Source organism: Amblyomma mixtum, chromosome 2 (assembly GCF_055824585.1).
Source record: "Amblyomma mixtum isolate Tamu chromosome 2, ASM5582458v1, whole genome shotgun sequence".
NCBI lineage: Eukaryota > Metazoa > Arthropoda > Arachnida > Ixodida > Ixodidae > Amblyomma > Amblyomma mixtum.
The window spans coordinates 282566072-282593207 of record NC_143013.1 but is presented as its reverse complement, the minus strand read 5'-3'; the positions used below and the strand labels follow the sequence as shown (position 1 = coordinate 282593207).

Here is a 27136-nt window from a genome sequence, read left to right as displayed (position 1 = left end):
CCCACGCGCCGGGAAATCGATGATGTTAGGTGAGTGCTCCTTGTTGTAAATGAAACAACGCTCATATTTAAGTCTAATTATTAGTGATGAGTAATTCACTGCCTGCAGTTGCTTTTAAAAAAAAGGCGTAATTAACACTTTTGTTCGGTTTGTTTCGCTTTCCTTGTATTTCCTTAGTTTATTGCCTTAACCCTTGATTATGATGTGTTTTCTTGCATGTTTCAGTGCTGTTGTAGTGTATTCATGATGCCGTCATTGCTATCTACTTAAGCCTTTTGTTAAGATGTATTCCAGCAGGATCATTTAAGTGCTTTTATATTACTACTGCATTGTCTTCATTGTTTTTCTTGAGTGATGTCATTTGCCCCTGTGGAATGCCCACATTGGCCTTTAGGGTGAAGAAACGAAACACAAAAGAAAACATCTATATGATCTTGGCCATTCGGCTACAAAGAAACGTTGGAAAAGTATTTGTCCGCAGTTCAAGGAAAACTCGCATCTGTTCAAGGCTCCGAACCGGGGATCATCGCTTACCGTATGCAGTCACCTTACCACTCTCCTAACCATGACTCATGGTGAGGCCGAAAGGCAAATCATTGTGTTTTCTACGAATTTGACCTTTTGAGGACGTTTCGTTGTTTACTCTCATCTCTGTCTCGTGGCACAGGTGTCTTGATGGCGTGACTAAATGTGTGCAGAGCATACTCATCTGTGGCGGGTGCCCAGTCGCTGCGATAATCTCCAGCTGAGCACGATTTCGCGGGATCGATCCGGTAGCGCCGTACACGTTCTGATGGAAGTGTATGTAATGTCGGCTTTCTGAGATAACGTGCCAATATGACTCGATCGAGTAAAGCCTTCGGTCGTAATGTTTTTAAACCTTGTTAAACACCCGATTGTTCCAGCTTTAGTTTACGGCATCCGTGAGAAATTTGTATTTTTACGGCATCCGAAAGAACTTCAATACATAAGTTTTATAGGCAGCTCCGCAATTGGTTATATCAAAAAACTTCAGATAAGGATAGAAAGCCGGGCTAGTTGGTAATTGTTAATTGTGGAGGGTCTAGCTCGAAACGAGACAACGCTCGTCTGTATATGCATTCCTCCTTTTTCACCCTGTACCGTCCACAGTGAGCTCTGGATAACACTTTTAATGGTGAGCCACTGGATACGGAAGTTTTTGTACCTGACACACTACGTCACTCTTTACCACAAAGAAGCTTCCATATGCACCATACCTATGAAATGTGAGGAGAAGGTAGGCCTAGAAGAGGACGCAGAAGAAGACGATGACGAAGAAGAAAAAGAAGAAGCACGCACGCGTTACGCTCTGGGCTCCACTGTGCTGGAACGTTTCTACACTGGAAATAGTATCAGGCCTTGAGCCACGCTGACCCGTTGCGGAGAGGTGGACAAAGACACAGCGGCCAGTGGATGCCTGTGCGCATCACGGAGCGGAACCGGCGCGGCGAGAGGATATGGATGGTGGCGGTGTACGTCCTGAGGTGCGCGGCGCCTCCGGTCTGCTTGAGCCCGATCCTGCTGCTCGGCAACACGGTGAGATGGTCCGAGTTCCAGCCAACTGCTGGCTTATTCCCTGCACTAACTCATGTCTTCCACACTGTTTTGCTGATAGCTTTTCGGGGAAAGTGGTCTTGGCATCTTAGTATATCTAAACCCTCTCTCAGGCCCACCCAAACCCCATATCCGAAGATAACTCCGGTGCATTAATACAATGGGGGAAGTAAAACCGTCTCCAACTTCATTTATGCGCAATGGCAGTGCGCAGGCTGTTCTCCTCCGTTCCGAAGTAGGAGTGAACACAGAATTTTACTCTTCCGTTAAGTTATCCTGAGTGACAGCTGGCTACAAAGTTTGTTGGTTGGTTTATAGGGTTTAACGTCCCAAAGCGACTCAGGCTATGAGAGGCCCGTGTGCTGTGCGATGTCAGTGCACGCTAAAGAACCCCAGATGATCGAAATTTCCGGCTACGAAGGAGTAAACAGCTGCTTGCTAGAGCAAATTAAGCACCTGGCTTACCCTGTCTGAGGGGAACTCATTTTTTTAGCGCGTAGGCAACATTGTTTATCGGCATGGGGTATTTAGCTATGATATATTGACCTCAACACCCTGTACTCCGGCGAAGTTTCTGGCACAACTTTTGCTCTAAAAATCGTTTAAGACATGCAATAGTGTAGTGTGATTAACCTAAGACCTAGAGTACTGCATATTCTCGGCTGCTGTGATCCTAGAGTTGTAGAATCCGGTAAGCTAGAAATGCGAGGAAAGGAGGAAAAGCACCTGATGCGACGAGTGCGCAGCTTTGACTGGAATTTGGGACAAGCCCTTGAATTTCCTTGGCTGCAACGACGTGGCACATGAGTTTAAACATTCAAAAATAGCGCGTGGACATCATCAATGACGTAAGAAAAATAAAATGACCAAGCGGTTGTCACTGAAGTGCCATAGTCCGTTAGGCTTAGAGATACTGGCTGGGCGCTTTCTCGAATTCGTGCTAATGTGGGCTGCACTTAACGAGCGCCTGTAAACGCTGCTGCAGGTACAGTGGTGTTTGCTACAACTTTATTGTGATTTTGAATAATATTAGACCACGGTAGTATTGTACTGTAATTGGCGAAACCTGCTAATCCCCATTAACCTGGACTAACCATGCAAAACCTGAGTCACGTGACTTATATTATTTTTATCATATATGTATTTAGTTGGACGTGCACGCTATGCCGGCATCAATCATAACAGCCAAAGAGGCAGCGGCAGCTGGTCACGAAATAAGTAATCTGATCTAAGAGATGATTGATACATCTGAGGCCATAATCTTATAAACGATCAAAATAGTACTTTATACGTGCGCGGATTCTAAAGTAAAATGCGTACTTTTTTGGTTATATACGTATATTCCATGTTTGCTAAGTGCTCGATTAAAACGACGTCCGATTCGATATCCAAGTTTTCGGCCGTACAGTTAACTGTCGAACAGTGGCAGGTGCCATTTAAGCACGCAAGGCACATCGACCGCTGACGTGGCGGACGCAACCTAAACGGGAGCCTTACGTCTTGCAGAAGTCCGGCAGCGCCTACTGCATGCTGGTGGTGCTCTGTATGTGGCTGCTGCGGCTGCTTCCGCTTCCTGTGTCGGTGTGCCTGCTGTCGCTGCTCCTGCTTTCGCTGACGGGCGTCGAGGCACACGGGGACGAGACAGTGCACGGCTTCGGAGTGAGTACGAATCGCAATAGGGCACAAACCTGGAGAAAGAGAAAGGGCTTGCATTGACACGCGAAGCTCTGTTGTTATGCTTTCACGACCTAGCCTGCTCTAGCACTCGTCGTCTGTCCGTAATGTTATCAACTGGAACCGACTTCATACTTCGGTCATGCTCTTCATTCGACGTTTCGTCACGTCCAGGTGGACTCGGTGCTGTTGATTGCGTCCCTCTCGCTGTTGGTGGCCGCCGACTCGACGAGCCTTTCGCTGCGCACGGCCCTATGGCTCCTGGGCACGTCAGGGGCGCGTCTGCGTCCCCTGGTGTTCGCCTTCATGACCGCCTCCTTCTTGGGCGCCCTGGTCTTGCCGGACTTCCTCGTCGCCCTCGTGCTCAGCTCCGTCCTCGAGAAGGCCGTGCTGCACCTGCGCTCCAAGTTCGTCTCGAAGCAGTTCCGACCACCGAGCCAGTCCAGGGCACGTGCCTTGTTTCTCACGAAGTATTAGTCTTGGTGCTACCTGGAGCAGCAGCATATGTTCCACAGACAAAAGTTCGTAGTCAAGGCGTAGTCTTAGGGAGCACTACATTCGGTGACAACTTTTCTTGACAAAAAATAGACGGCTACAGGGGCGGAGCATTCGTAACTGTCATTCAGCCAAATAGCTAGGCCTTACGGCGGTGCGCTTGGCCGTCTGGCGCGTTGCTTTCTTCCCGGCAGATTCACTTGGTCGTCGAGGCAGCTGGCGCCATCTATGGAAGGTTCTCGCAACAAAACGTGCCGAGCTAATTCGTTTTAATCCAGAACACTGTCTTTTCCTTTAATTTATAACGTTGCCTGCCGGCAGTTGTGTTAGAAATGGGCTTTAAATAACGAATATCAACACTACACTATGTAGCAGTAGTATTAGTACAACATGTAACACCTTGACGTTCGGTAGTGTCATTCAGTGTTCACTCACATATACCTATGGCTTTCAAGCGTCTGGGGAAAGCGACCCGGCCATTGGTGGGTTTAGCGATCGGACCTCACCATTGGATGCACACCGTAGCCAATCGCAGCCAGTGGTCAAGTCCGGTCGCCTGCTGTTGACAGAGCCCTGCGATGCACCTCACCATTGGCTGCATATTGCATACAGTTTCAGCAGATGGTAAGATCCGGTCCCTAACCACCCAGTGGCCAGGTCGCTTGACATAGACGCTTGAAAGCAACGGGTATGTGTCAGTGACCACTGACAGAGGTCCGTGATCTTTATCTTAGCGGCTTTTAAAGATTCTCGCGCCTCAACCGGTGGCTCGTTTGCGGTGAAACTGAACACAGAGCTTGCATATTGAGGTAACTCTGTTCTCGTGGTAAGCTTGACTACAGCATTTGCTCGGTTCCGCCACGCATAATGCGAGGTCGAAACTGCTGATGATTGCAAACGACCACAAACCCTGCTTTTGCGGCTTTCGATCCGTCGATTTCTGTGCAGACGATTCTTGGCTTGCACCGTACGCTGCCGAACCAGGTAAGTGTCTTTGTTAAGCCTAGCACGACAAAACCACGACAAAAGCTGTCGCAATAGTCATGTTCCGAGCGCATTTTCACCGCAAACTAGCCACCGGTTGAGGTGGGAGGATTTTTAAAAGCCCCTACGGTAAAGACGCATGTCAGGGTACACTTAAGCCCATCCCTTAGGCCTAACGGTTAAGTCGCGAAGAATGTAGGCCTCCAACGACTTATGCAGAAGCGGGACATGTGTGCAATGAGCCTAATATTTGCCTGTTAGTTCCCAGTGAAGAAGCTGTGTTTGTATGGCACCTTTTCAGAACATCCGTAAACAAATCTAGCCTCCAACACAATGGAGAAAGCAACCTTATTCGTACGTTGTGTGTTTCTGCTGCAGACGCCAATCCGTCGGCCCTCCCTCTCACCTGTCCACTACGAAATCTTGGTGCAAGAGATGGACACCATCCTGCAAAGGAAGATTCAGTCTGCACCTGCGACGGATAGGTCGAGGTATACCGCGATAACTGAGATAACTAGCTCTTTTCGCAAAAAAGAAACCCGAGAAGTGTAAAAGAGATAACGTTTCAAGTTTTCAACAGATTTTCTTTTTCGATCGCTGGGACACTGTATGCAAGTATTTCGATCATATGTGAGTTCATTTACGAACCATGAAACACATGACCCTCTTCAACTTATATTACACGTGCTAGCGACGACCTTCATTTGCTGCTTGGCTGCATCCCCGAGCCTTCCTTCGCGACACTTTCATTTTTTTTTGTGAGCAGTTTAGCGAATAACGTTGCATTGTTGCTGCGTGCAACATATTTTCATTAGCTAAAATTTTAAACCCTATATAAACGAGAAGACGTCTAGGGAAACTAATTCGAAAAACTCCATCAAGAATGCTATCAATATTTTAGCTCCTTCCAGTACGGGATAATAACGTTGTCTTATTTCCCTGACTTTTTTTATTGAGGTCCGGTTAGGACGCATTTCCAAGCCCCCTTGAAACAGCGTTAAGTCCAAATTGCTTTTTGTCTTCAAATAACACACAGTAGAGCACAGAGTACTCTACTGTACTCTTACCATTCTTAGGTGTTAAGACTTAGCTGCAGCGTTGCGTAAGGAAACAGGAAGGTTTGCTGCTTTCATGTTAAAACGCAAAAGTAAATTTTACTTGCATATGCATCAACCACCCTTCAGTTTTTGCAAGGTAATTTCTGAGAGGACTTCGACCGCCAAATCGTGGTCAGAATTTTCCTCGACTGTAGCTTTCAGCCTGAATATTAAATGTGGCCCCGCTAACAAGAGGAAATGTGAAGTTAGCGACGTTGTCGTCTGGATAACTTTGATCGTGGCCAAGGTGCTAATCAGGTAACATAAATCAACACTTTTCTGCTCTTAAGTGTGTTCCCCACGTGAAAACCTTAGTTCTTTCGTGTTATGCTGCCACTTCGAAGACACTCGGCTTTACAAAGAACCGAAATCAACAACGGGAAAAAGAATCACTACATTGACAGCTCTTCTCTTTATTCTGCTGCAGCTCCAAGACAGCAGCGTCCTCGCACGGCCGAAGCGATCGTGCCTCACTACGCAAGATGGCGTCCCTAATGTCAGACATATGCGGCAGGGTGACGTTAGGCGTCGCTTGGGTATCAACGGGCCTCAACACGCCGGGCTCGCAGTCACCCAACGAGTCGCCTCTTCAGAGCATCGACGAGCCGCCGTTAGTCGCCACGTCATCAACGCCGATGGCACACTCAAAGTCCTCGCCTGCTATGTCGACGTGCACTCCTTTTGAGCAGCCGCAGAGAAGCAGCCTTCCCCTGGCTCCCCGGAGGGCCTCGCCGCGCCGCAAGGGACGTAGGACTTCGTGTCCCCCGGTCGTACAGCGTGACATCGCCACCGAGCGCCGCTCGGACCCGCATGCTCGGCTCAGTGAACGCGGCAGCACGAGTGATCGAAGGAGACTCGCGCGTGAATCTTGGGACCGCAGCCACTACTCCGCGAAGAGGTACAGAGAGCCCTTCCAGCTATTTGCATGAAGGAAAGAAAAGAAAATAACTGCGCGAGTAGAACAGCACTAAGTGTAGGTCTTTAAGGTGCTGGAACCATTGGAAAATATGATCTATTATACTCTGGCACAACTCAAGAACGAAACGGCTTTTCCCCGTCAGAGGACCCCCTTACAGCCAATGGCGTCGGCCGATTCTCATGGACCTATTAGCGTCAGCAGGGAACGGCGGACAATAGAGGGATGTGACTATCGCCACTCCCTGCACTGTCGCTCTTGCAGGTTCATGAGAATTGGCCCACACCATGCGCTGGAAGGGGGTCCTCTGACGAGGAAAAGCAACTTCATTCTTTAGTTGTATGCGGCTATAGTTATTCTTCGCCGTTTTTCATTGAAAGAACAAATTTCCTTGCACGAATTGTGCGGAAGAACTTTATCCTTCACCTTATTGTTGTTTCAAAGTTGTAGAAGTTTTTTTGTTTTGTACCATTTGCTTTGTTCGAGTTTATAATCGGGCCGGTCAATGCAAATGGGCCTCTTTGAAGTATTGTCTAGGTTCTCCGGGTATTTCTGAGTGTAAATAAAGACCTTAACATTACATGGCGTCCAACAGCCACTTCGCTCCTTTCATTGAAGGAAAAAGCCATAAATATATCAGCTATTAGTTGAGTTTTCGGACTATGGACCAGGCGCAGCCATAAGTAACTTGAGGTACAGTGCGACAGCAACGCATTGTGTGCGTTTCACAAATTCTACCGCGTAAGCTGTGTAAAGCTTACGCCTATGTGTGTTTGCGCATGTGACGCGAATATCACGCAAAATTCAAAATTATTTTCGAATGATGTACTACAGAACAGTTTTCACTCATGACTATAGTTCTAATCAGTTGCAGTGAAACAACTACGTAATTCATGTGATGCGTTAGTACTTGCAGTTGGAACCACACAAAGGGAATACTGAAAGCGACATTGCAGACGCTCAACAACAATGCTTGCGCTGCTCCTCAGGAGCAGCAACTGGGACGTGCAATAACGGTAACCGCACATAAAACGAATTACTTCTGTCTAGGTAAATTAGACATATTCTAACGCGAGGTGATTACAAAAGTAATAGGGAATGTTTTTGCAGCAGTTTTCTCAGCAATCCTACTTAAAAGGGCAAAGGAAACTGTGGGTAGGGTCCTGCTGTTTTTTTAAACTGCTACAGGTTTTTTTAGTGAACCTCAACTTCTATTAACGCGGACGGTAATATGTGTTTTCGTTAAGCCGGCGGTTGAATTTCTTTGGAGGAGAAATTCTAGAGGCCCGTGTACTGTGCGATGTCAGTGCATGTTAAAGAACCCCAGGTGGACGAAATTTCCGGAGCCCTCCACTACGGCGTCTCTCATAGCCTTAGTCGCTTTGGGACGTTAAACCCCATAAACCAAACCAAACCTTTCGTATTTGCGTGCCTCGCCCTGCAGCGACACTTTGGTTTTCTGCGTCCAGGAGTTCGTCGAGGCTGAGTTCAATCCGACCTCGACGCGAGGGCTTCAGGGGCGGGCGTCCCAGTAACGTGTTTCCCGGAGATTCCGATGTCGAGTACCACGAGTCAGGGAGCATCAACGCCGAGTTCAGTGCACCTCACTGGTGCAGGTCGAGACGACCTTCCATCCTTCAGCAGGTACCAAACGCCTATAAAACGGCATGAGCCACATGATGAATTGTCTTGAGCTGATGCACGCCGATGTTTTCGTGTGCCGCTTTTCGTCACGTACACGCAACACTGCTCCTAACATAAAGTACAATTTCACGTGAAGTTTTTCCCAAGGACTTTCATTAACTTGGTCTTATGAACGAAACCGTCTGTACAGACAAGAATAAAGTAGCAAAATTTCAACTTTTTATGCTAGTGCAGCAGATTCAGAGGTGCATCCTACGGAGCGTATGTATATCTACTCCCTCACTGAATACTCATGTAGGGGCTATTGACTTAGCCGCAGTGCAATCCACTTTACTTCCTTGTACCGTGCTAACGTGCGGGTTATTTGGCACGTAATGTTGACTTGTGCTAAGGGCCACGGGAACAGCCTTTCGTTGGCAATTAAAACGACGGATCGACGCTGTGCGTGGCTGCTGTCGTTGGAAACGTGGTCACTGTCGCCGAAAGCGTCACCGAGCGGTCTGCATTTGTTTTCGGTGCCAGTGTCATCGCGGTCGCGGGTTCGAATCCCACCGCTGCCGCATCATATATCAGTAATTTATGCTTCTGTGTACTGCCAACGTGTCCATTAGTTTCCTAACCTGGTACTGTCTACCTAGCCTGGTGATTTTGCTATTATTTGGGAAGCTAACACAGGGTACAAAGCTGAGTGAATGTAATATCGTTTTCACACGTAAACTAATATTTACCAAATGATCAGCGGTCTTTTTTTTTCTGTGTACAGGGGTGTCCAATTTCCGTTCGTGGTTGTGCATGTGCAGTTCGCGTGCTCATCTACATATTCATACTGCCACTCGGTTAGTCACTCCCCTGGCCCCGTCATGCGGTCGAAGAAGGTTAATTGACACCTCCCTGACTTCCTCGTCTTCCCTGCTCGAGAGTCCGTCGGCTGAGCCGTGCTCTGCAGTGCCTAGTGCTTTCCGTGCCTAGTAAACACTCTTCAAAGTTCTACCGACTTCCGATGACAATGTGCTTTGGACAATGTGCGTAGTATGCCGCTTTGTGTTCAGTGTAGTAACATGGATGAGGCGAGGCACGTTTTCAAGTCGTCAAGTCATCTTTATTTCAAAATCACAAAGATGCTAGGGGCGCAGCCAAAAAGCCGATTAAAGGCTTGACGAGGGGCTGGGCCCCGTACAAAAACTTGGTAACTTCGGCGTAAGAGTTGACTATGCAATGAAATATATTTTTAACAGAAACAACAGGGCGAAATGGCACTGTCTATTTTTCCCTCCAAGACGAACTTCGTGGACACGGCAGACGCTCGCAGCACGCGGAAGCTAGTGCCCTGGAGCTACTCCCGGGACGACCACACGCGCAGCTCATCTCGTAAGCCCGATTTTATATGCCTTATCACTTTTATAAATGCAGAAATGCACTCTGTGGCTTGCACGCCAAAGTTTCCGGTACTAAATTTGTCGCCCTCACTGCCAGAGCTTGACACAATAGAGGGTCAAGCGCACTTGGAGAATGGCAAGAAGCACCCATTCTTTTGAAAGCCTGCCCTGTACACTGGGGTGACCTTCAATTTATTTAAATATCAGCCTTACTCGATTATTGCGAATTTTCTGGTTTAGACTGAATTTCAAGAAATCCGGTTAGCGTTTGGTTTTTGGGGCGTTAAACCCCATAAACCAAGCACTTATCTGATTTCTTGAAAATTAGGCTAAACCAGAAAATTCGCCTTCTAGGGGACATGCGTTTTCCAGTTTGCATGCAAAGTTAAAGACCTCACACGAAAATCAGCTGATATCTTGGGGAGCAGCTACGTTGGTTTTTCGAGGTTACCATTTTGTAATCAAACTCACGATGTAGGTTGTGTTCTCGTTCCTGATTACTTACACCAAGTTTGGCAGCCATGAGACATTTCATTTTGGTGCAAACCGATTTTATAGTTTGCCGTTTCCGTGGCCTCAGTTCAGATTACCTCTACGGACAGCACTGCATTTTCGACATTAGAAAACAATCCCCGCACGTTATTACCCGCTCCTCGCCTGGAAAAGAAGATCTTAACTCTTTTTTAGGTCGTATCAGGCGTTTTGTGAAAGGTATGATGATTTTCAGTCGCTACTTCAGCCATTCAACGAGTATACGAATGTTTTTCTAGTAATGTTTGTGACGTCATTCCTGCATCACTAAAAACATAGTCCCTGACAGCGGACCGCGTTTCAGTTTCAGTATTGGTTTGCTGTTATCGAAATTTCAAAATGGTTCCACTAGCTATTTTCAGAAACAGTTCGTTGTAGTAAAGAGAGGAGAGTTTAAGGAATGTGATGTGCGTGACTGTCAACTCAAACTATTAGAGAAGCGTCCCCCCCCCCCCCTCCGAAATTTCTTTTAACAATTGTTATTCATGACGCGGCGTAATCCGAGGATGAGTTCGAACAGTGAATTTTAACGCCAGAGGCCGAAGCACCAGACGCCTTATCGGCAGCATGATATCAAGCGCTACCCACGCTGACGACGTCCTGGTCCATGACATCCTGTGACCTTGAAAAGTTACTGCGATGCTGAATGAATGTTTTCGCAGTCTACAAACAAAGGCAAAGAGGTCTTGTATGATTGTGTTGCGCAGGAGGCAGCAAATACCCGACTAAATAATTGAAACAAATGTTAAAAAAGAATATCTAATTTGGTAACTGTACATTTCCATATCGTTTATTAATAATAGTGAGCAAAGATAGAGCATTTTATGTCCTGCACAAAAAGGAGCGAAGTGTCTTCTGCTGCGAATAGGAAAGCCCCAAAACAATCAGAATTCTGGGACTTTTGCTGCATACCCTCGATTTTTATACCCGAATTTCAGCGAAAAAAAAATCGCCCATTTTTTTTACCTCTTATATTACAGAAAATGCGTAGCCCGGAAACGAAGGGCCCTATGTATACTCGGCAGCGTATGGCGTATGCTGCACAATGGGCGCGTAGGCGGAAGAATTATTATTCATGTTACTAGAGCGAAGCTTGAAAGAAGAGAAAGAAGAACGGGTAGGCGTGGTTTACAGCCTTGATAGGATACACGTCCTTATATAAATAGCTCTCGTATAAATAGCAGCGCAGGAAAGGTTATTTCTAGTCAGTTGCGAACCGCAGCCGGAATCGATAGGAATACAGTCGTGCCTCGTTAAAGCGGTCTCCGTTGATACGACTCAAATTATGGATAGTTTTCCTGAGGGACCAAACTTTTTTGAGAAATTTACGCCTCTTTATTATGAAAATTTGCCGTCTGGGCAGTGGACAAGGGAAAAATGCGCAGAGCTCATTGGCGCCTACGTATTTTTCTCCCATTAAAATGGACCGTGATCAGAACAAAATCTTTCCTGCCCCAAACAGATAATTCTCTCTCTTCTGAGCACTGCACACCAGAGAAATGCGGCGGAAAAGTTCGAATGATTGACACCCCTTTTCTTTTCTGGTCTCGTTCTTCAACGTGCCAGTTTGCCGATTCGGCACCCCTTATTACCATTTGTAGTACTGCATGAACAGCTGCGAATGAAACTCTTGCCGCGGATTATGCTGCGCAAAGAGTCTAACTGAGCAGCTGTCAGTAGAATGAGCTGTGTGTTCGTAGAATGTGAACAGACGTAGTAGGACTTGGGCTATCAAATCATTAGATATCATCAAGCGTATCATACATACGCTTGGCGTGTGAAGCTGTACCACATTATTTCAAGCATAATGGTGACCAGGAAAATGGATTTGGAGCTCGCTAAAAACTCCATGAACAAGGAAAACAAAAACAAGACTAATTTCTGGTCCGTTCTCTCTCCTCAGGCATTTCAGAAGACTTGGAAGCGCTGTGCGTTGAAAAGTAAGTCTTCTTTTGTTGCACGCATATATTTTGTTCTGCCTTAGCACACAAGAAATGATCTTAATAAAGAGTAAATGAGGGAGAGAGGGAGAGACAGCCACTGGGTTGGTGACAATAGTATTCAATATCTGAATATGAGTCACTAAGAAAACAAAAAAACAAATACAGGCATTGCTCCTCACACTTGAAGCCAGGCATATATCCTGTGCAGTTAAGTACCCGAGAGGGCACACAAACACAAAGAAGCTGAGCCGCACAATTTTCGTGCCATGTCCAACATTCTTTGATAAAAATTTTGAATATTGGAAAATTAAGATACCGGCATGGAAATCGATATTGAAGATAAGGATTCATTCTTCTGATATGTAGCAAAATTTTTCTTTTGTAGTGTTCTATCGTTCGCATCGAGCAGTTGAGATTGCCATAAAAAAAAAAAAAAACATCGGGGAGCGCTTTTGACGATAGCAAAAACGTTAATCTAAAATAAAAATGTAAGCCTGCCGATGGGAGAACTGCGGCCATATTGATTGTTATAGTGAAATCTTAGAATATATAAAAAATGACGTTCATTAACTATTTCCCGTTCAAAGACGCTTTTATGCAGGACTGTTAGGTATGGTTTCATATTTTTTCTGCTTGCTCATCACTAAAAATTATAGTGCATTCAAAATTGCAGTTTGTTTTATCGATATAAAATTGTAACTATAAGCTAGCCTGACCGCTGCCATTTGGCGACATAGTGTTGTAATCTTCACGGCTTTCAGAGTTGATTGATTTCCTTGCGTGTGTCTGGGAACCTCATTTTTTCTGAAATAAGGTTTAACTGCACGAAAGTGTGTGTACGTCTTTAAAGTTTTTAAATGGACTTAACGTCGCTGGCAGGTTTGCTGCAATTATTAGCCTGTAATGAGCATCCTGTAAACGCAGATATATATACGCCCCAGTGGACGTTTGACGGGGAGATACACTGCATCTTTAATTAACCTTTAGTTAGAATTAAACGTATAAAGAACTACAAGCTACTCTACATTTTCTTAAAAATGAAAGAATTAAAATAGACTGTCGTAAAGCGATAACCGAGGTATTTGAGGGCGCAACACATTCTCATTACGTAAAACAGCACTTCTAAGCGGCATCATTCTGAGTCATTTACGGTCCTTTTTCGACGGAAAGTGTGGTTTTCCCTACGTCGTCGTTCTCTCCAGGATGTGCTCCACCATCCGAAAGACGTTCATCATCGGAGTCGTCATGACGTCTACGCTTGCTTCGTCCTGCGCCAAATCGACGAGAGCGCTCATAGCTACAGGCGTTCCCAGGTATGCATGCACACGCGGTATTCCAGAGCCGCTGAAGGCTGGTTCTCAAAAACATGCTGGAATTCCGCCGCTGCCTGCACTCAGAGCGACAGTCGTGTAATGTAAGCACACGTCACGTAGTGTAACGCAACGCAAATACCGCTATTGAAATAATCATGTTACAGTGGTCTTTATACGGATGGGCAGAGCACTTCCGAGGGTGCAAATTGATAGTGTATTACGTTCGTGCTCAAAACGCCTGTCTCTTTCTGTGGCTGCAATAAATGGTAAAGGCTTTCAGGAAAACAGCGAGGCCAATAAATGCAATATATGATTAGCAGTGGCTCTTGAAATGATGCGAAAATTGCAGTTAAAAAATGGCTGTGGCTTAGCTTGGTTAAGCCCGGTAATTGCGAAAGCAATATCCGTACCTACGCCATGGTTCAGCTGGTAGTGTAGCTGGTGATAATGCTTGTGGTTAGACTTGTGGCGATGCATCGGTTATACGATCCAATCCATTCCAATCCAATCCCATCCAATATGCTAATATGGTAGCCACCGGCCTCGCTACGCGACGGGCTGAAAGTGCAACTACTATTGCTTTCGCAATAAAATGTGAATATTTGCGCTATTAAATTAGCAGCTGAAAAAAAAAAAAACATTCGATGCACTACTCATTGAAGCAGAAATTTCAGTTTCCCTGTTTTAAATGAAAATGATAGTAGACTGCCTCGCATTAAATATCCCGTGTGATCAGTAGGCATGGCTGCCGCGGGCTTTAAAAGTCCAGACCAATCACCTCATGGCAGCGCGCTATTTTTGCTAAAGAAACCTGCTGAACAACTCGCGCCTCGAACATAACTGCATTGAACAGAACTGCCGCTGGCGTTGTCTTTTGCCCGAGAGTGCAGTCTATTCAAACCAAAACGTGCCCGGCATTCCCGACGCTCATGTCCACTGTTCAGAGCTTGGCTCCATGATGGAAACTGTTGAGGAATGCCTCGTTCAGTTTTCTCTTCAGCTCGCCCTGATAACAAGCGACCTAACCCTCATTATAGTGGTCTATAGACCGTGTATAGGCTTCTTATAGACTCTATTGCCGTTCTATAGATATTTCCTTTTGTCTATTCACATTCTATAGACCGTCTATTGACAAAATTCTACTAAAAGTGTATGACCATAAATCTATAGATTGTCAACACACTGTCATAGGATTCAAATTGCCAATCGACTAGCCTATAAGATTTGTATATAGAAAGTTTATAGACTTAATAGAAAAAGTTTATAGACAGTCTACAAAGAGTTTACAGACTGTGTAAAGAAATTTGTGCAACCCAGAACTTCGAATGAATACACGCTGAGTGAGAGTATGCTAGATCTACTACGTCCGCGTGCGAAAAACTGCTCTCGAATCAGGAGCATTGGGAAGCCCGATGAATGTAACTGCGGCGCAGGTATTCGTTCAAGGCGAGCGCGCTGATTGTCCTGCCCACGGCCCTGTTCACCACCGTCCTCTGCTGGGCGGCGCTCTTCTTCGCGTACCTCAGCGAATAGTAAGTGCAACTGTGACGACCGCTTGATGCAGCGCCTTGACAGAATGGTCTCCGTTTTCGGAATCACAAGCGTTTATTTAATTTAATTCTAGTGAGCACTTTTCGATAAAGGCAAAAACGTAAAAGGCGCCTGCGTGCTGTGCGATGTCAACGCGTGTTAAGGAACCCAAGTTGCTCTAAATTAATCAACGGCGCCCCTCTTAACCCATGTGTCGCTTCAGTTTGTTAAGACCAAATTTTCAAATCGCTTTAAAGAGGCTTCCTCTCTTTAGCTAAATAGTTCGCTTGTTCACACGCTTATTATCTTGCTTGTTTACTACTGGTCCAATCCCTTCTGCATTGACAAACTTAAATTATTAGTGGCTCGCGCAATTATTTTTTTTTCACTCTCGCTTGTTCGCTCCTTCGCTCACTCAGTCTCCTTCTGTATGACAAGGCTACAGTGTTGATGCTGAGGGCCTGACGGAATCCCATCTGGTCGGGATGGTATGACGGAAATAGAAGACGCCGACGAAAAGAAAGGCAATGAAAAGACGTTCCGGTTCTTCCACGGGAACCTTGTTCAAAATCCGAAGCTGCAGCCTTCGGAAGTAGAATAAATTGAGTCTTCGCCCGCGTATTGCTTGTACTGAGGCATAAACATGCTTTACCAAAAAACAAAATTATCTGCAAGTACGGAACTGCCTGCCATGAATGAGGATGCAAAAAAAACAAAGCCATGGACTGAGAATGCATAAGCCAATGTCAAATAGGCAGCAGCCTGTTCCTTTTCGACGCGTTTTTAACGTTGGTCGGGGAAAATCCGACAAGAGGAGGTTTTATAGACCCATTGACGCCATCGGGCTTAATCGTACCTGGACGTATGGAAGTCTGTGCAGCACTGAGGGCACCTTGCTTTTCGTTGTTCTTTAGCGTGCCCTCCTATAAATCACTCCTTTTAGCCCACTCCTCCTCCCGTCGAAAATTTCGCCAAATATTAAGTATGGCCCATGTAGTACAGAATAACTTATGTTGAGTTTAGAAAATCGCAACGCCGACTTCATTGTATTATCAGCGTATTTTGAGAGAGCAACGAATAACTTTTTTTTTGCCGCGAAAAATTCGTTCCCGTAACGCTCTAGAGCCTTTTTCTACTGTCACGGCTACACGTTAGCAACTGCGCCTGTTCATTCAGTCGCGGGCGCACTCACAACACGTTTGGTCTATTACCCCCTTCTACCCCTCACCCCGGCCGTTTTTTTCTCTCTCTGGGTCACAGAACGCTGGTATCCGGTTTGCACGGCTAAGCGCGGTCAAAGCACCGCTCAGAATCAGTGGAACGGAACACTGCTGGCGACGACGAAAAGATGGTGGCTCTGTCGGTAGCGTGGCCGAGCGGTCTAAGGCGCTGGTTTTAGGCACCAGTCTCTTCGGGGGCGTGGGTTCGAATCCCACCGCTGCCATAGCAACTCGTTCTTTTTATAGACTGCTAGGCTGTAGTTTTTCTCATGGCTGCGACGTTTAAAAAAGATGCTCCTGCTTGGGTGTGCAAGAATGTCTTTCACATTCTTCTTTTTCTGTTCAGTATGCTTGGGCTGAAGCCGCTAGTGCGGACTCTGATGCTGTGGTGAAGCTGAAACAGCTATGCACAAATTCTTTACTATGGTGTCATTTCATATGCATACTTTGAAGAAGCGGTATCGTCAGCGCAGTATCTTCGCTTTGTTTATTTCAGTCGCACCAAGAAGCAGTGTCATTCCTAAGCGACAACTGCCTCGCCTAAACAAGTGTCGTCGTTCGTACATGGAGAATGGTGGCGGCCATTCGCATCCGTTGCGGCAACGCAATAACTGCAGTGCTGTGGCCGCGCTGCCTGTCTCTACGCATAATCGCGAGCCAGTCGGTAAATCTTCTAGTGGAAGATTCACACTACGTATCAGTACGTGTACTGCAGGCAATGAGTGAGTGAGGCGCAATGTGCTATTTAGCTTGACAGGCCGGTACTTTCAGATTAGAATGAACAATCAATCAATCAATTTTTTGAGCAGGGACCGTGGTCATCACTTTTGAAAAGTCCAAGCCGTTCAAAGTGAGCAGTTACTTCGTCACCCTCGGCAATAGCAGTAGTGGGCACTTGCAGCTTCATAATTTGCGTGGACGGCCTCAAATGTCGCTTCCTGTGTCACTTGCATGCAGGGAAGCTATTCTGTAGCTTCATAAAAGCTGTGCATGGTCTTGGAACATAGAAATCGCACTTAGGAGCGAAACTCATGAAGTAGCTTCGGGGTGCCCGTACGCTTCCGAATGACATTGGAATCTCTTGAATTCGAACTCACTTATTTCGGAAGTCCGGTTTATTCGAATTTGACGGTTTTGTCCCGTCTCCATCACGATTATGAAAGGGGGTCCGACAGGGCTGGCCTCGACTGACTGCATAATTAGAACACATTTTCAGTCATCATCCAATTCCGGTGTTCGATATTCGAATGTGCAATAGCCAAACCTCCGACCAACTGCGAGCCACCTGTATTGGCGATTACAGCTTTTTTTCGATTTCGACATTTATTATTAGTAGACGCAAGCTACAAGCCTCCACTGTACGATTTTGTAAACGGAGTGTAAATGCACCTGCTTGCAGTGAAAACCTAATGCTTGTCTATGCTGCCGATAATCATATTGCGTTAATGTATCCTTATTGATTTTGGCCGCACTCTTTTCTTTTTTTTTTTTTTTTGCAGTGACGAACTCCCACCGCGGTCATCCGCTCTCGCCATTCACGACGTAATGCGAGCAAAGCTGTCCACCATGGGCAAGGTTGAGTAAGTAATAGCACTTAGCACTGCGCAATAATTATTTCGTCTTATATCTGAATAATATCTGAATTAATTTATTTAAAAGGTCCCAGAAAGATAAACAGCACGTGCTGATACTTTCAGCATTTATTTACCGAAATTCTCACCTGACTGAAAACATTCCGATGATTAACGTAACCTCTGAACCTTACCTGTAAAGCCTAAAGTGCATGCATTATTCCGAAACGTTTCCTATCTGTGACTCAGATTTCTCAAGCAAGCCTTAATTTCAAGCAATGATAGCTTTATACATAAGGCGTTTTTTTCTTGTCATGGTCAAATATCAAGAAAATACCAAATATCATTTTACAGCATACTCTTCCTGAACTAAAAGAACTACACTGAATTTACACGTTTCTTGCAGGTTACAAGAGTACCTGTGCCTCTCCGTTTGCATCGTGACCGCGGTGACATGCTCTGCCATGTTATTCACTAAGCAAGTGACGCCTGAGTACCTCTTGTCGATTTACTTTTTGTTCTCGTATCAACACGAGCCTATCTACATTAGCCGAAAGCAGCTTGTCAGAAAGCGTAATGAACCTGGTAATACATCGAAGGTGCCTATTTCTTGCAGAAGAAACTCGAAGGCGTTCGCCTTTAACGAAGCTCTTGCTTCAGCGTTTTCCAGTTGTTTTTTTTTTTTTCAAGGTGCATCGGAACAGAGAAATGGTGTTTTCTAAATAGGTGCTGCACTTATTTAAGTAAGATTTTTTGGCAGAGAAACAAAATACAACCATACCCCGGATGAAAACTGCGTTTATGGTGGGCACTCATTTCTGAAAATTACGAAAAATCGCTAAAGAAGTTTTAATCACGGCTTTATGGCTGCGTAAGAAAAAAACATATCAAGACTCTGAAAAAAAAAAGTTGCATGATCTCACAATTCACTTACAGCCCTCAGCAGGTTTTTAATCCGAAATCATATACGCACACGCAGTTACACTCTAAGCATAAGGAAAAAAAATAAGCAAAATGGGACTAACTGCAACGCTTAGCCATCGCAACGAACACAGCGGGGAGAGTTATCGCGGCTTACCCTTCTTATGCAGTTAGTGGCTTTGGAAGTAATGGCTATTTTTTTAGGGTCTAATGGTTGTGGCGGTGCAGTTAGTACCCAAAAGGGCTACATTTCGTGCACGGCGTATACTCTTTTCTTTCTCTATCTCTCTTTCTATTCAGGCTAGTTTTTTTCTCAGCGCGTTCACTATCCTTGTCATGACCGCAGCCGAGCTGAGTTAGTCACCTGTGTGACGTTGGCGGCGCTGGCGTTGGTGTTCGGCGTGCCCAGTGTGAGCGCCTCGCACTTTCGGGACGTGATCGCACAGCTCCCCTGGAACATCATACTTATCCACGGCGGCAGCCTGTGGCTCTCGGCCGCTCTCAGGGTATGGGCGTCCTTGTTCATGCCTACAGTCGACGACTGCACTCTCCGCGTTGCCGTACTTGTCAAGCGATATGATAACTTGATAAGACATAGGAGAAACGAATATCTGTGAGGGCTGATCCTGGCATATTGTATCCTTTTGCTTTTCTTTTGTACCAAAGACTTGTGCAGTGCACAGGTAGCGGTGATATGAAAGGCAACAGTAGATGAGCATTCAACCAATGATTTCTCCATTGTTATGACAAGCACTCATTTTTTTCGGAAACGTTTTTCTATGAGCGGATAAAAGACACCTTTAGCATACCGTGTACTGTGTTACCATTGGCGTAGTACAAGGAGCTCACCCACCGCCAGTGTACACGCGCTGATTGGTCCAGATGCGGCAGGCGTGCGTGCAGCTGCCGGATGCCTGACGCCACCTGGCGCCCCCAAGACGACCTGCGCATGCGCACTGACCACGCGCAAGCTTTCGGTACTCCGGTAACGGTAACACAGTACATGGTACGCTAAAGATGTCTGATAACCGTTAAGACATCATCATCATGAGTGCAAAATAACAAAATCTGTACTATTTCATTCCTTATTGCAGGAAGTCGTATTTACTACTTTGTTTGCTACAACCGCCAGATATGTTTGATGCTCCGATGGAACTTATCTCCGATGGAACTTGCGCCAACGGCGGTCACCCCTATCTCAGTCGCCTGTACATACGTTTCTCTTCCTACATGCCTCCTCTGTCACGCTAACGGACCATTGGTTCTTTGTTGTCTCCTGCCTAGAGCCATTTAGTTGTGTCAATATTAACAAAGACGAACTCGCATAATGTTGAGTGCGCTAGAAAGAACATCACCTTTCTTTCCTTACTGTGTTGTTTTGTTATGGTCGAGGAGTTTGGTGTATTGATTCAGCAGCGACTAATAACCATTATTCATTATTATTATTATTATGAATGAGGTCATAGGTCCCAGTCGAAAAAGACAACAGGAAATTTTCTTTCGTTACAACAAATTTTATGCAATGTTTTTTTCCCATGTACTCGTAGTAGCAACATAAATATTGGTAGTGACAACATAAGTTTTTGTGTTTACTGCGAAAAATATTGCAGTACAACCGAAAATTATTTCAAAACCGAAATTTGTCGTTACGAGTATTTTTGTCATGGTTCTGTCGCTTCTCCAACTGGGGTGTGCTCGTCGTTTTTACCGTGGAAGCTTGTGAAATACGTAACTTCTACTAATCTTTGATTATACGCGTAATGCTTGATGAACATGAACATGAAAAGAAAACTTCGGGCAACGTTTCGCTTCCTGCGTCACTGCATCTCACAGTCGCCGACATTCTCATTAAATTGCCTAACTTTAGATGGGGATGCAGCGTTTCAGTACGTTAGAGGGACCAACTCGGTCAGGAGCTCGGTACGGGGAGGAACAAACTCGCCGAATTATTATTTCATCCCGCTTCTCCCTTTTGTACCATTTCGTACATGAGTCCATTCACGCATAGAAAATATCTTTGTTGATGGCGCAGGTGGTCGAGAGACTTGTCCTCGACTGTACACTCTTCGTACGCAGAGTATGTACATTATGTCCTTATAACTGCACTCAGGGCAGAAAGCGATGTAAGCAGGGCCCGGCGATGAGCTTTGTGCTGACAGATGTGAACGGAGACCTAAGAACACCCTAAACAGGAGGGGTAAAGAAGGAGTAAAGTTGTTCTCTAGCGCGCACGCTTTTTAAAGGGAGTGCGTAAGAGGAGAGTTTACTCAATTTTTACTCCCATATAGGCGTATTCGTGTTTAGAGTGAATGTAAAGACTTGGCTCCTGTTTCTTCAAAAGAAACACAAAGACGTTTGAATCGTCTGTCGCCCAGATTTTATCAGCACACCTCAGCGTGTAGAACATGTCCTCATCGATCACACTGCCGGCAATCAGTGACGTGGGTTCTAAAACTCCGCTACCATTTCAGGAGTCGGGACTCGCGGTGTGGATCGTCACTAGCTACACGAAGGAGCGCTTCCGTGAAATGACGGACTTCTGGCAGCTGATGGTGATCCTTGCTGTGGCCTCGCTCCTCAACGAGGGCGGACAGGAGCCAAGCACGCTCAGCGAACAGCTCGTGCCCATCGTCTCCGATATGGTCAGGGACCGTCGGATACGTGACATCTGCTGCGAGCGCAGGCAACGTCATTTATCTCAGTACTTTCCGATTACGCAGGGACTCGAGATACAGGGCAACCCGCTGTTTTTCGCCGTTCCCGTAGCCGCGGCCTGCTTCTTGCCCGTGATGACGCCCATCTGTCACCTGGGGCTCGCCTTCATCTACGAGCACACCGCGGCGAGCTTCGGCGAGATGGTAAATCTGAAATATACATTTCTGTCGGGCTACGCTTAACGAAGCCAGGACAGGATCGAGTGACGGTGAAATCCTTGTGCTGGCAGCGTTAACACTTCGCTGTAGGAGATCACAGAGTCTATTTGTTAGAGAACGGGGTTTGCCTCTTTTGTAGTGATAGGTTGCACGGGCAGCGGTACTCTCAAATTTTAAAAAGTAAAGCGCAGCGTGACTGTCTGGCACAGTGCTGATGGCCATTGCTGGGGCATCCAATCAGGTGACAGTGCAGTCGAGAAAGCCAAAGGATAAAATAACTTGGTCTAGTTAACGCCGGGCGTAGTTCGCTCGGTAGCTATCTATCTATTATTCCTTCACTCACTGACACAATAAGTTACTGTTTTTGGTATGAACACGGCTCAAGTTTTCGCCCCTACATATTCAACGAGAAGTACTATGCATTACGGTATTACGGTAAAAAAATAAAATGAAACGGAGGTGTCACTCACAGAGTTATCTCTTCATTGTACAACGCGGAAAAGAATTTTTTGGAGCGGTTTTGATGGATTGCCGCGCAGGGTTCGATTTGCCTCCTTATCCTCTCTTTCCCCTCTTTGTAGGCACGTGTGCACACTGCCTATAAAGCGGTACTGAATCGAATAAACACCAGTTGATAGTTTGCGCTCTTTCAGTCACCCTCGTGTTTTTTCCTGTGTGTGTCTTTTGTGCGGAATTCGTTCCTACAACAGTATGCACCAACTCGCCCAACAAGAAGTTCTTCTTAACTACTCATTTCATTACCGCTATTTTTTCTTTTTTCCCCTTTCTTCCCGTCGCCAAGTGTAGGGTAGCCTACCGGGCATCGCCTGGTTAACCTCCCTGCCTTTCCGTCCATTTCTCTCTCTCTCTCTCTTTCTTCGATTAAAACCGAATTTCAACAACTAAATTCAGCGTATTTTTATCGGTCTTTCTCAGTTGAAACTGAAAAGTCTAAACCCTAGCCATTCAGTACCCCTGCAATATCGTGTCCATACCACACCTGTCCAATCCTCTCTAGCAATCTATAGTAACAAAAACAACGTCCCACGAAACTGACTGTGTTTCGCTCAGCAGATGAAAAACTTCGGGGCTCATCACAGCCAACCTCTCTCTCGCAGGCACTTATCGGCCTTTTCCTGAAGGTGGTGACGACGATTGCTCTCACACTGACCTCTACCAGTTTCTTCGCGTTCCACAAGGCGTCCAAAAACGACACCCAGACCACTTTCATCCCTCTGTGATCTGCCGCCAATGCGTCGGACTGGCAGCAGTGACCACAATGAGCCCGTGAACAGCCTGGTGACTCCCCGCATCTTAGCTTACTCCATGGGGCTCTTCCATAACAGCGGAGTTTTCGGTTATTCCCGCATGGACGCGTTCAACGTCCATGCGCTGTTGCGACACCCGCCTGTATCTCAGAGGCAAATGTGTGGGAGTGCATATGTTTGTGCGCGTGGAAACCTGGTACTGATGACCTGTTTTTGTTCACATAGAACTTGTAGTGACAACGTCCTTATTTTGGCATAGTAGGAACTTGTATACATGTGATATATGATGCACCGTACTGGACTGCGTAACTTATACTGGTATTTCGTACTGACCAGCCGCTCTTCTGCTGAGGTGTCCGCTTTCTAGGACAGCCGCAAAACGCTTGAAATGAAAGATGAGCCTAGTTAATATCTCCCAATAAATATTGCTGCGATGTTGCAGAATTTACGCTTCACTGAAGCTAATCGCCACCAGTGCCTATTTTTTCCAATAGCCACTGTTTCTGTCTATTTTGCTCATGTGCCATTGAAATACTACATCGATGTTACTTTTTGTTTGGGTAAAACTTTATGACCCTGTTCTTAGTGTTGCTTTTTCAAGATAACGTTAAGAGCCCCGTGTCTTCAGAAAAACTGGCGTCGTCGGCGCTTTTGGCTGTGAGCGAAAAATTCAGGAAACATCTCCAGAGAAGCAACCAATCTAGGTGGGCCACCTTTTCCATGTGACATTGTTACGTCATCATGATCTGCTCAGCGGATTGTGAGCGAATTTCCTTCGGGGCAGGGGGCAGTTAATTTAATGATCGGCCACGAGAGGTTGCTCGGGAAGAGCAACCTTAGTCTCACAAGCCCCATCAGTGGCTTTGCTTGAAACAGGCACCTGGCGGGCAGTAGCGCATCGCTTAACCGCTGCACCACTGCGCCAAGAGTGGTATGAGAACTCCGATGGATCTATGAGTGTAAAGTAGAGGATGATACATTTATGAGCATTATCCCATTAACTCTACCGCACCATACCCTTCAGTCGGAGCTCAAGTGTCCCCCACCAGTTTTTCCCAGGTTTCCAAAAATTTCCAAATGCTCACCAAACCTTGATAAAATATATGCAACATTCGCTAAAATGTTAGTATCCCTGCATGACCAGACATCGGCCAGTTGTGAGAGCACAACTTAAATCACCGCGGCAAAGGATTGATTCCATTGCCCCAGTTTATAGAATAGCCAGCCGTGAAGGTTGTACTTTAAGTGATAGTAGTCAGAGGACAATATGCGCAGATTTATGATGAAATTTATGGACTGCGCATTCAGTCGATGTAGGTCAGAATCTGAGATATTGAATTCAAAGTTGCGCTGCTTCCAACACATTATTACTGTAACAACGGCGGCCAAACTTCAAAGATAGAATGCTTGAAATTTATTGGAAACGTTTAATATTTATGATTTGAAAATTAAAATAAAATTTCGAACAAAGCGTTAGTTAAAGCGTAAAAGTTAGAACAAAGCGTCACTGTAGGGCCTATAACGTTATTTGTACATTTTTTAACATACAGCAGAGTGTTAAAAAGTAACATGTAACATCAGTGCAACCTACACGACAATTTTTTTTAACATTATTCTCATGTGTGGTGCTTTCTGGGTATGCACGAAACGCCACGTAACTGAAGCTAAACTTATTCTGGTTCGACGAAAACTGTGTTTGACTGTGACCGTTTACGTGTCTGTGCCTGCTGCCCAATGGTTGACCGCACCCTGTTACACTAGGAATCCTCATTCTTAACTCATCAGGCCCACAGTGTGAACTGAGAAACCATTAATGTGGACAGGAAGAGATAGAAAAAGGGATGTGTTGCTTAGAACCGCAGTGTACAGGTGACTGCTGTTCCGTGAGATGTTTAGATCATGTGCCTGTGTCTGCGCCAGTGTTTCAGACTGTGTAGAGTGGCGCCGCCACCTCGACAGTGCCGGACTTGCCGAGGCAGGCATGCCGAGGGAAGAGATGGTACCTCAAGTTGCCATGTCAGTCCGTGCAGGATTACAGCACTGTTGCATGTAGGAGTTGATGCAGAAGCGGGACGTTTTATTTGATCAGTAGTATTTTATATCTTAGCAACACCGAAGCACCCTGTTTGAAATGGATGTATAGTATTTCGGAGTCTTGCGAAGAGGCGATTGAAAGAGCTAGTTAATGTACATGAGAAAAATGAACTCATAAGCCCAGTTTTTATGTCGCCAAGGAAATGTGCAGCCTTATGTTAGGTGGCGCAATTGACCCTAAAGCCATATGTGCAAACTTGCCATCACTTTTACCAGCGCACAACAGAATCAATATATTGCAACTGCCCAATCCTGTTCTTAGATAATTTCGCGATTTAGCTGCTGAGATTACTATGTGTTCTATGATTTTCAATGCACAGTTGTTGCCTCTCTCTCCTTTATTTTATTTTTTTTCAGAAGAATGGTGTTTGCTTTTGCTACTCAATTGTCACAGTCGAACGCACAAATTCAGCTGTGCTGTATTCCCGCAGTCTGTGTAGATTTTAAGAATGATAACTTTTGATTTATAATTTGAATCTTGATATTTACTAGAAACTGCGCCTAATTTTTCGAGATGCATGGTTTATTTTTTTTTCATTTGTATTGTTTTATTATGATGGCTGTCTGTAGATTCATATTATTTAAATGCTAATCTATAGTGGCGTTTTCTTCAAGGCATCATTACAAGACATCCTGTGTATGTACCTTGTATAATGCAAAATCCTGGTAACACTTAGTTGAGTACAGCTTGTTATGAAAAACTGTGCCAATCACAACTGCCTGATGTCGGAAGGAGGGCCACAAAAGAGCGAAGCTGTCTTGGTTAGCTTTTGGTGTCACATTAAGGTGCATATCACATGCTCGCGTGGAGCGCCTCTGACCTTGTGTTTAGCATGCAACAGCCCTGCTAAGGTGATTCGCATTTTATTGTGTTTCCTTGAATGTCTTCATTGTGCATGCAGTTATTAGCTGAATCATAGATGCTGTTGAATGCTGAACCTAATGTATTTGAAATGAAATGGTGAACTGGAAAACAGAGTTGAGTTTACATGTTTAGAATAATATGCTTCAGAGCACTTAGTTAGGAAGAGCATAGGTTGAGTAACAGCTGGTTGAGAGCAGGAGCTTACAGATGATCCCTGCCATCCACCTCCTCATACACGCCTATAATGTAGATCGCTCACCTAGCCCAAGTTTGCAAGTCTCTCGGGTAGATGATTTCCCGTAGTTCTTGAGCCATGGGAGCATTGCTGTTGTGTTTTTATGGTGTGTCAGTCTTGGATGTGCCAAGGCAGGACTGTACTTTTGTCTCGAGCTTATGAGTGCAAAAACCTTTACTGAGAAATTGTGCTCTCGCGATGTTTGTCTTGAGGCTTGTACAAGTTGTTGCTCGAGTGTTATTCTTCTTCCTAGCTGTGCCTGTGTTTCTGCCACATTGGCAGCATACCTCAGAGGGCTGTAAAAGAGGGAAAAAAAATTATGGGGCACAAAACAGTGTACATAGTATCGCTTTATAGGCACAATGATTTATCAAAAGCCTCATGCCTTGTAGATATGTGAATTATAATTTGAAAAAGTTTGGGTGAGTGCATGCATAAGAAGAACTGACCATTGTGTCACTTTGTACCATATGCTTACGTGTCACTCTGGTGCCGCTCATTCTCCTTTGCCGGTGTTTCAAGCATATGTTGTTGAATCGTTCAGACAATAGCGTCTCTTTGATGATCCTGGTGATTGCAGTTAAAAGCAGCTTTGAATTTGTGGTATATTCATATGACCATTGCACATCTAAAGCTGTTGTCATAAACCAAACCATTTGCTCTACACTTCTGAGGAAACTATGTGAGGGTGGTCTTTTATGCAAAGTTTTTATGAACTAGAGGAAAGAGACATTGCCATGTTTGATGCACGGGGGCCGTCAAATAAATGCGGATAAGTTGCCTTGGGTACTACGCGCTCAACCCATAGTTTTAGGGTATGTAAATCTAGCAAGACTATTGTGGTGTCATGGTGTAGTCTAGGTATGCAGAGGCGTGCAGTGGCTTCAAAGCTGGAATGCTGCCTGAATCATTTTGTATATAGAAAAAGAAACTTTTTGTTTTTGTTTTTTCAATCTAAGAACGCACCTTTGTCATCTGCGAACCAACCAACCATCTGTATTTATAGCGATG

The 27136-nt window shown here is 45.4% G+C and overlaps 1 protein-coding gene and 1 non-coding gene across 2 annotated transcripts; both read left to right on the top strand.

Moving 5' to 3' along the window:
* Positions 1 to 1434: 1434 nt before the first annotated feature.
* LOC149364231 (uncharacterized) lies at positions 1435 to 23125 on the top strand. Its single transcript, XM_089568651.1, has 16 exons — positions 1435 to 1557; positions 3082 to 3234; positions 3424 to 3696; positions 5107 to 5219; positions 6253 to 6723; positions 8211 to 8385; positions 9663 to 9753; positions 12196 to 12232; positions 13438 to 13548; positions 14982 to 15080; positions 17798 to 17878; positions 18276 to 18347; positions 19137 to 19296; positions 21262 to 21432; positions 21511 to 21648; positions 22782 to 23125. The coding sequence occupies exons 1-16, from the start codon at positions 1435 to 1437 to the stop codon at positions 22902 to 22904; spliced, it is 2391 nt and encodes a 796-aa protein (XP_089424777.1). The 3' UTR covers positions 22905 to 23125.
* Positions 16441 to 16522, top strand: TRNAL-UAG (transfer RNA leucine (anticodon UAG)). Its single transcript has one exon. It is a non-coding gene; the product is annotated as a tRNA-Leu (tRNA).
* Positions 23126 to 27136: the final 4011 nt, after the last annotated feature.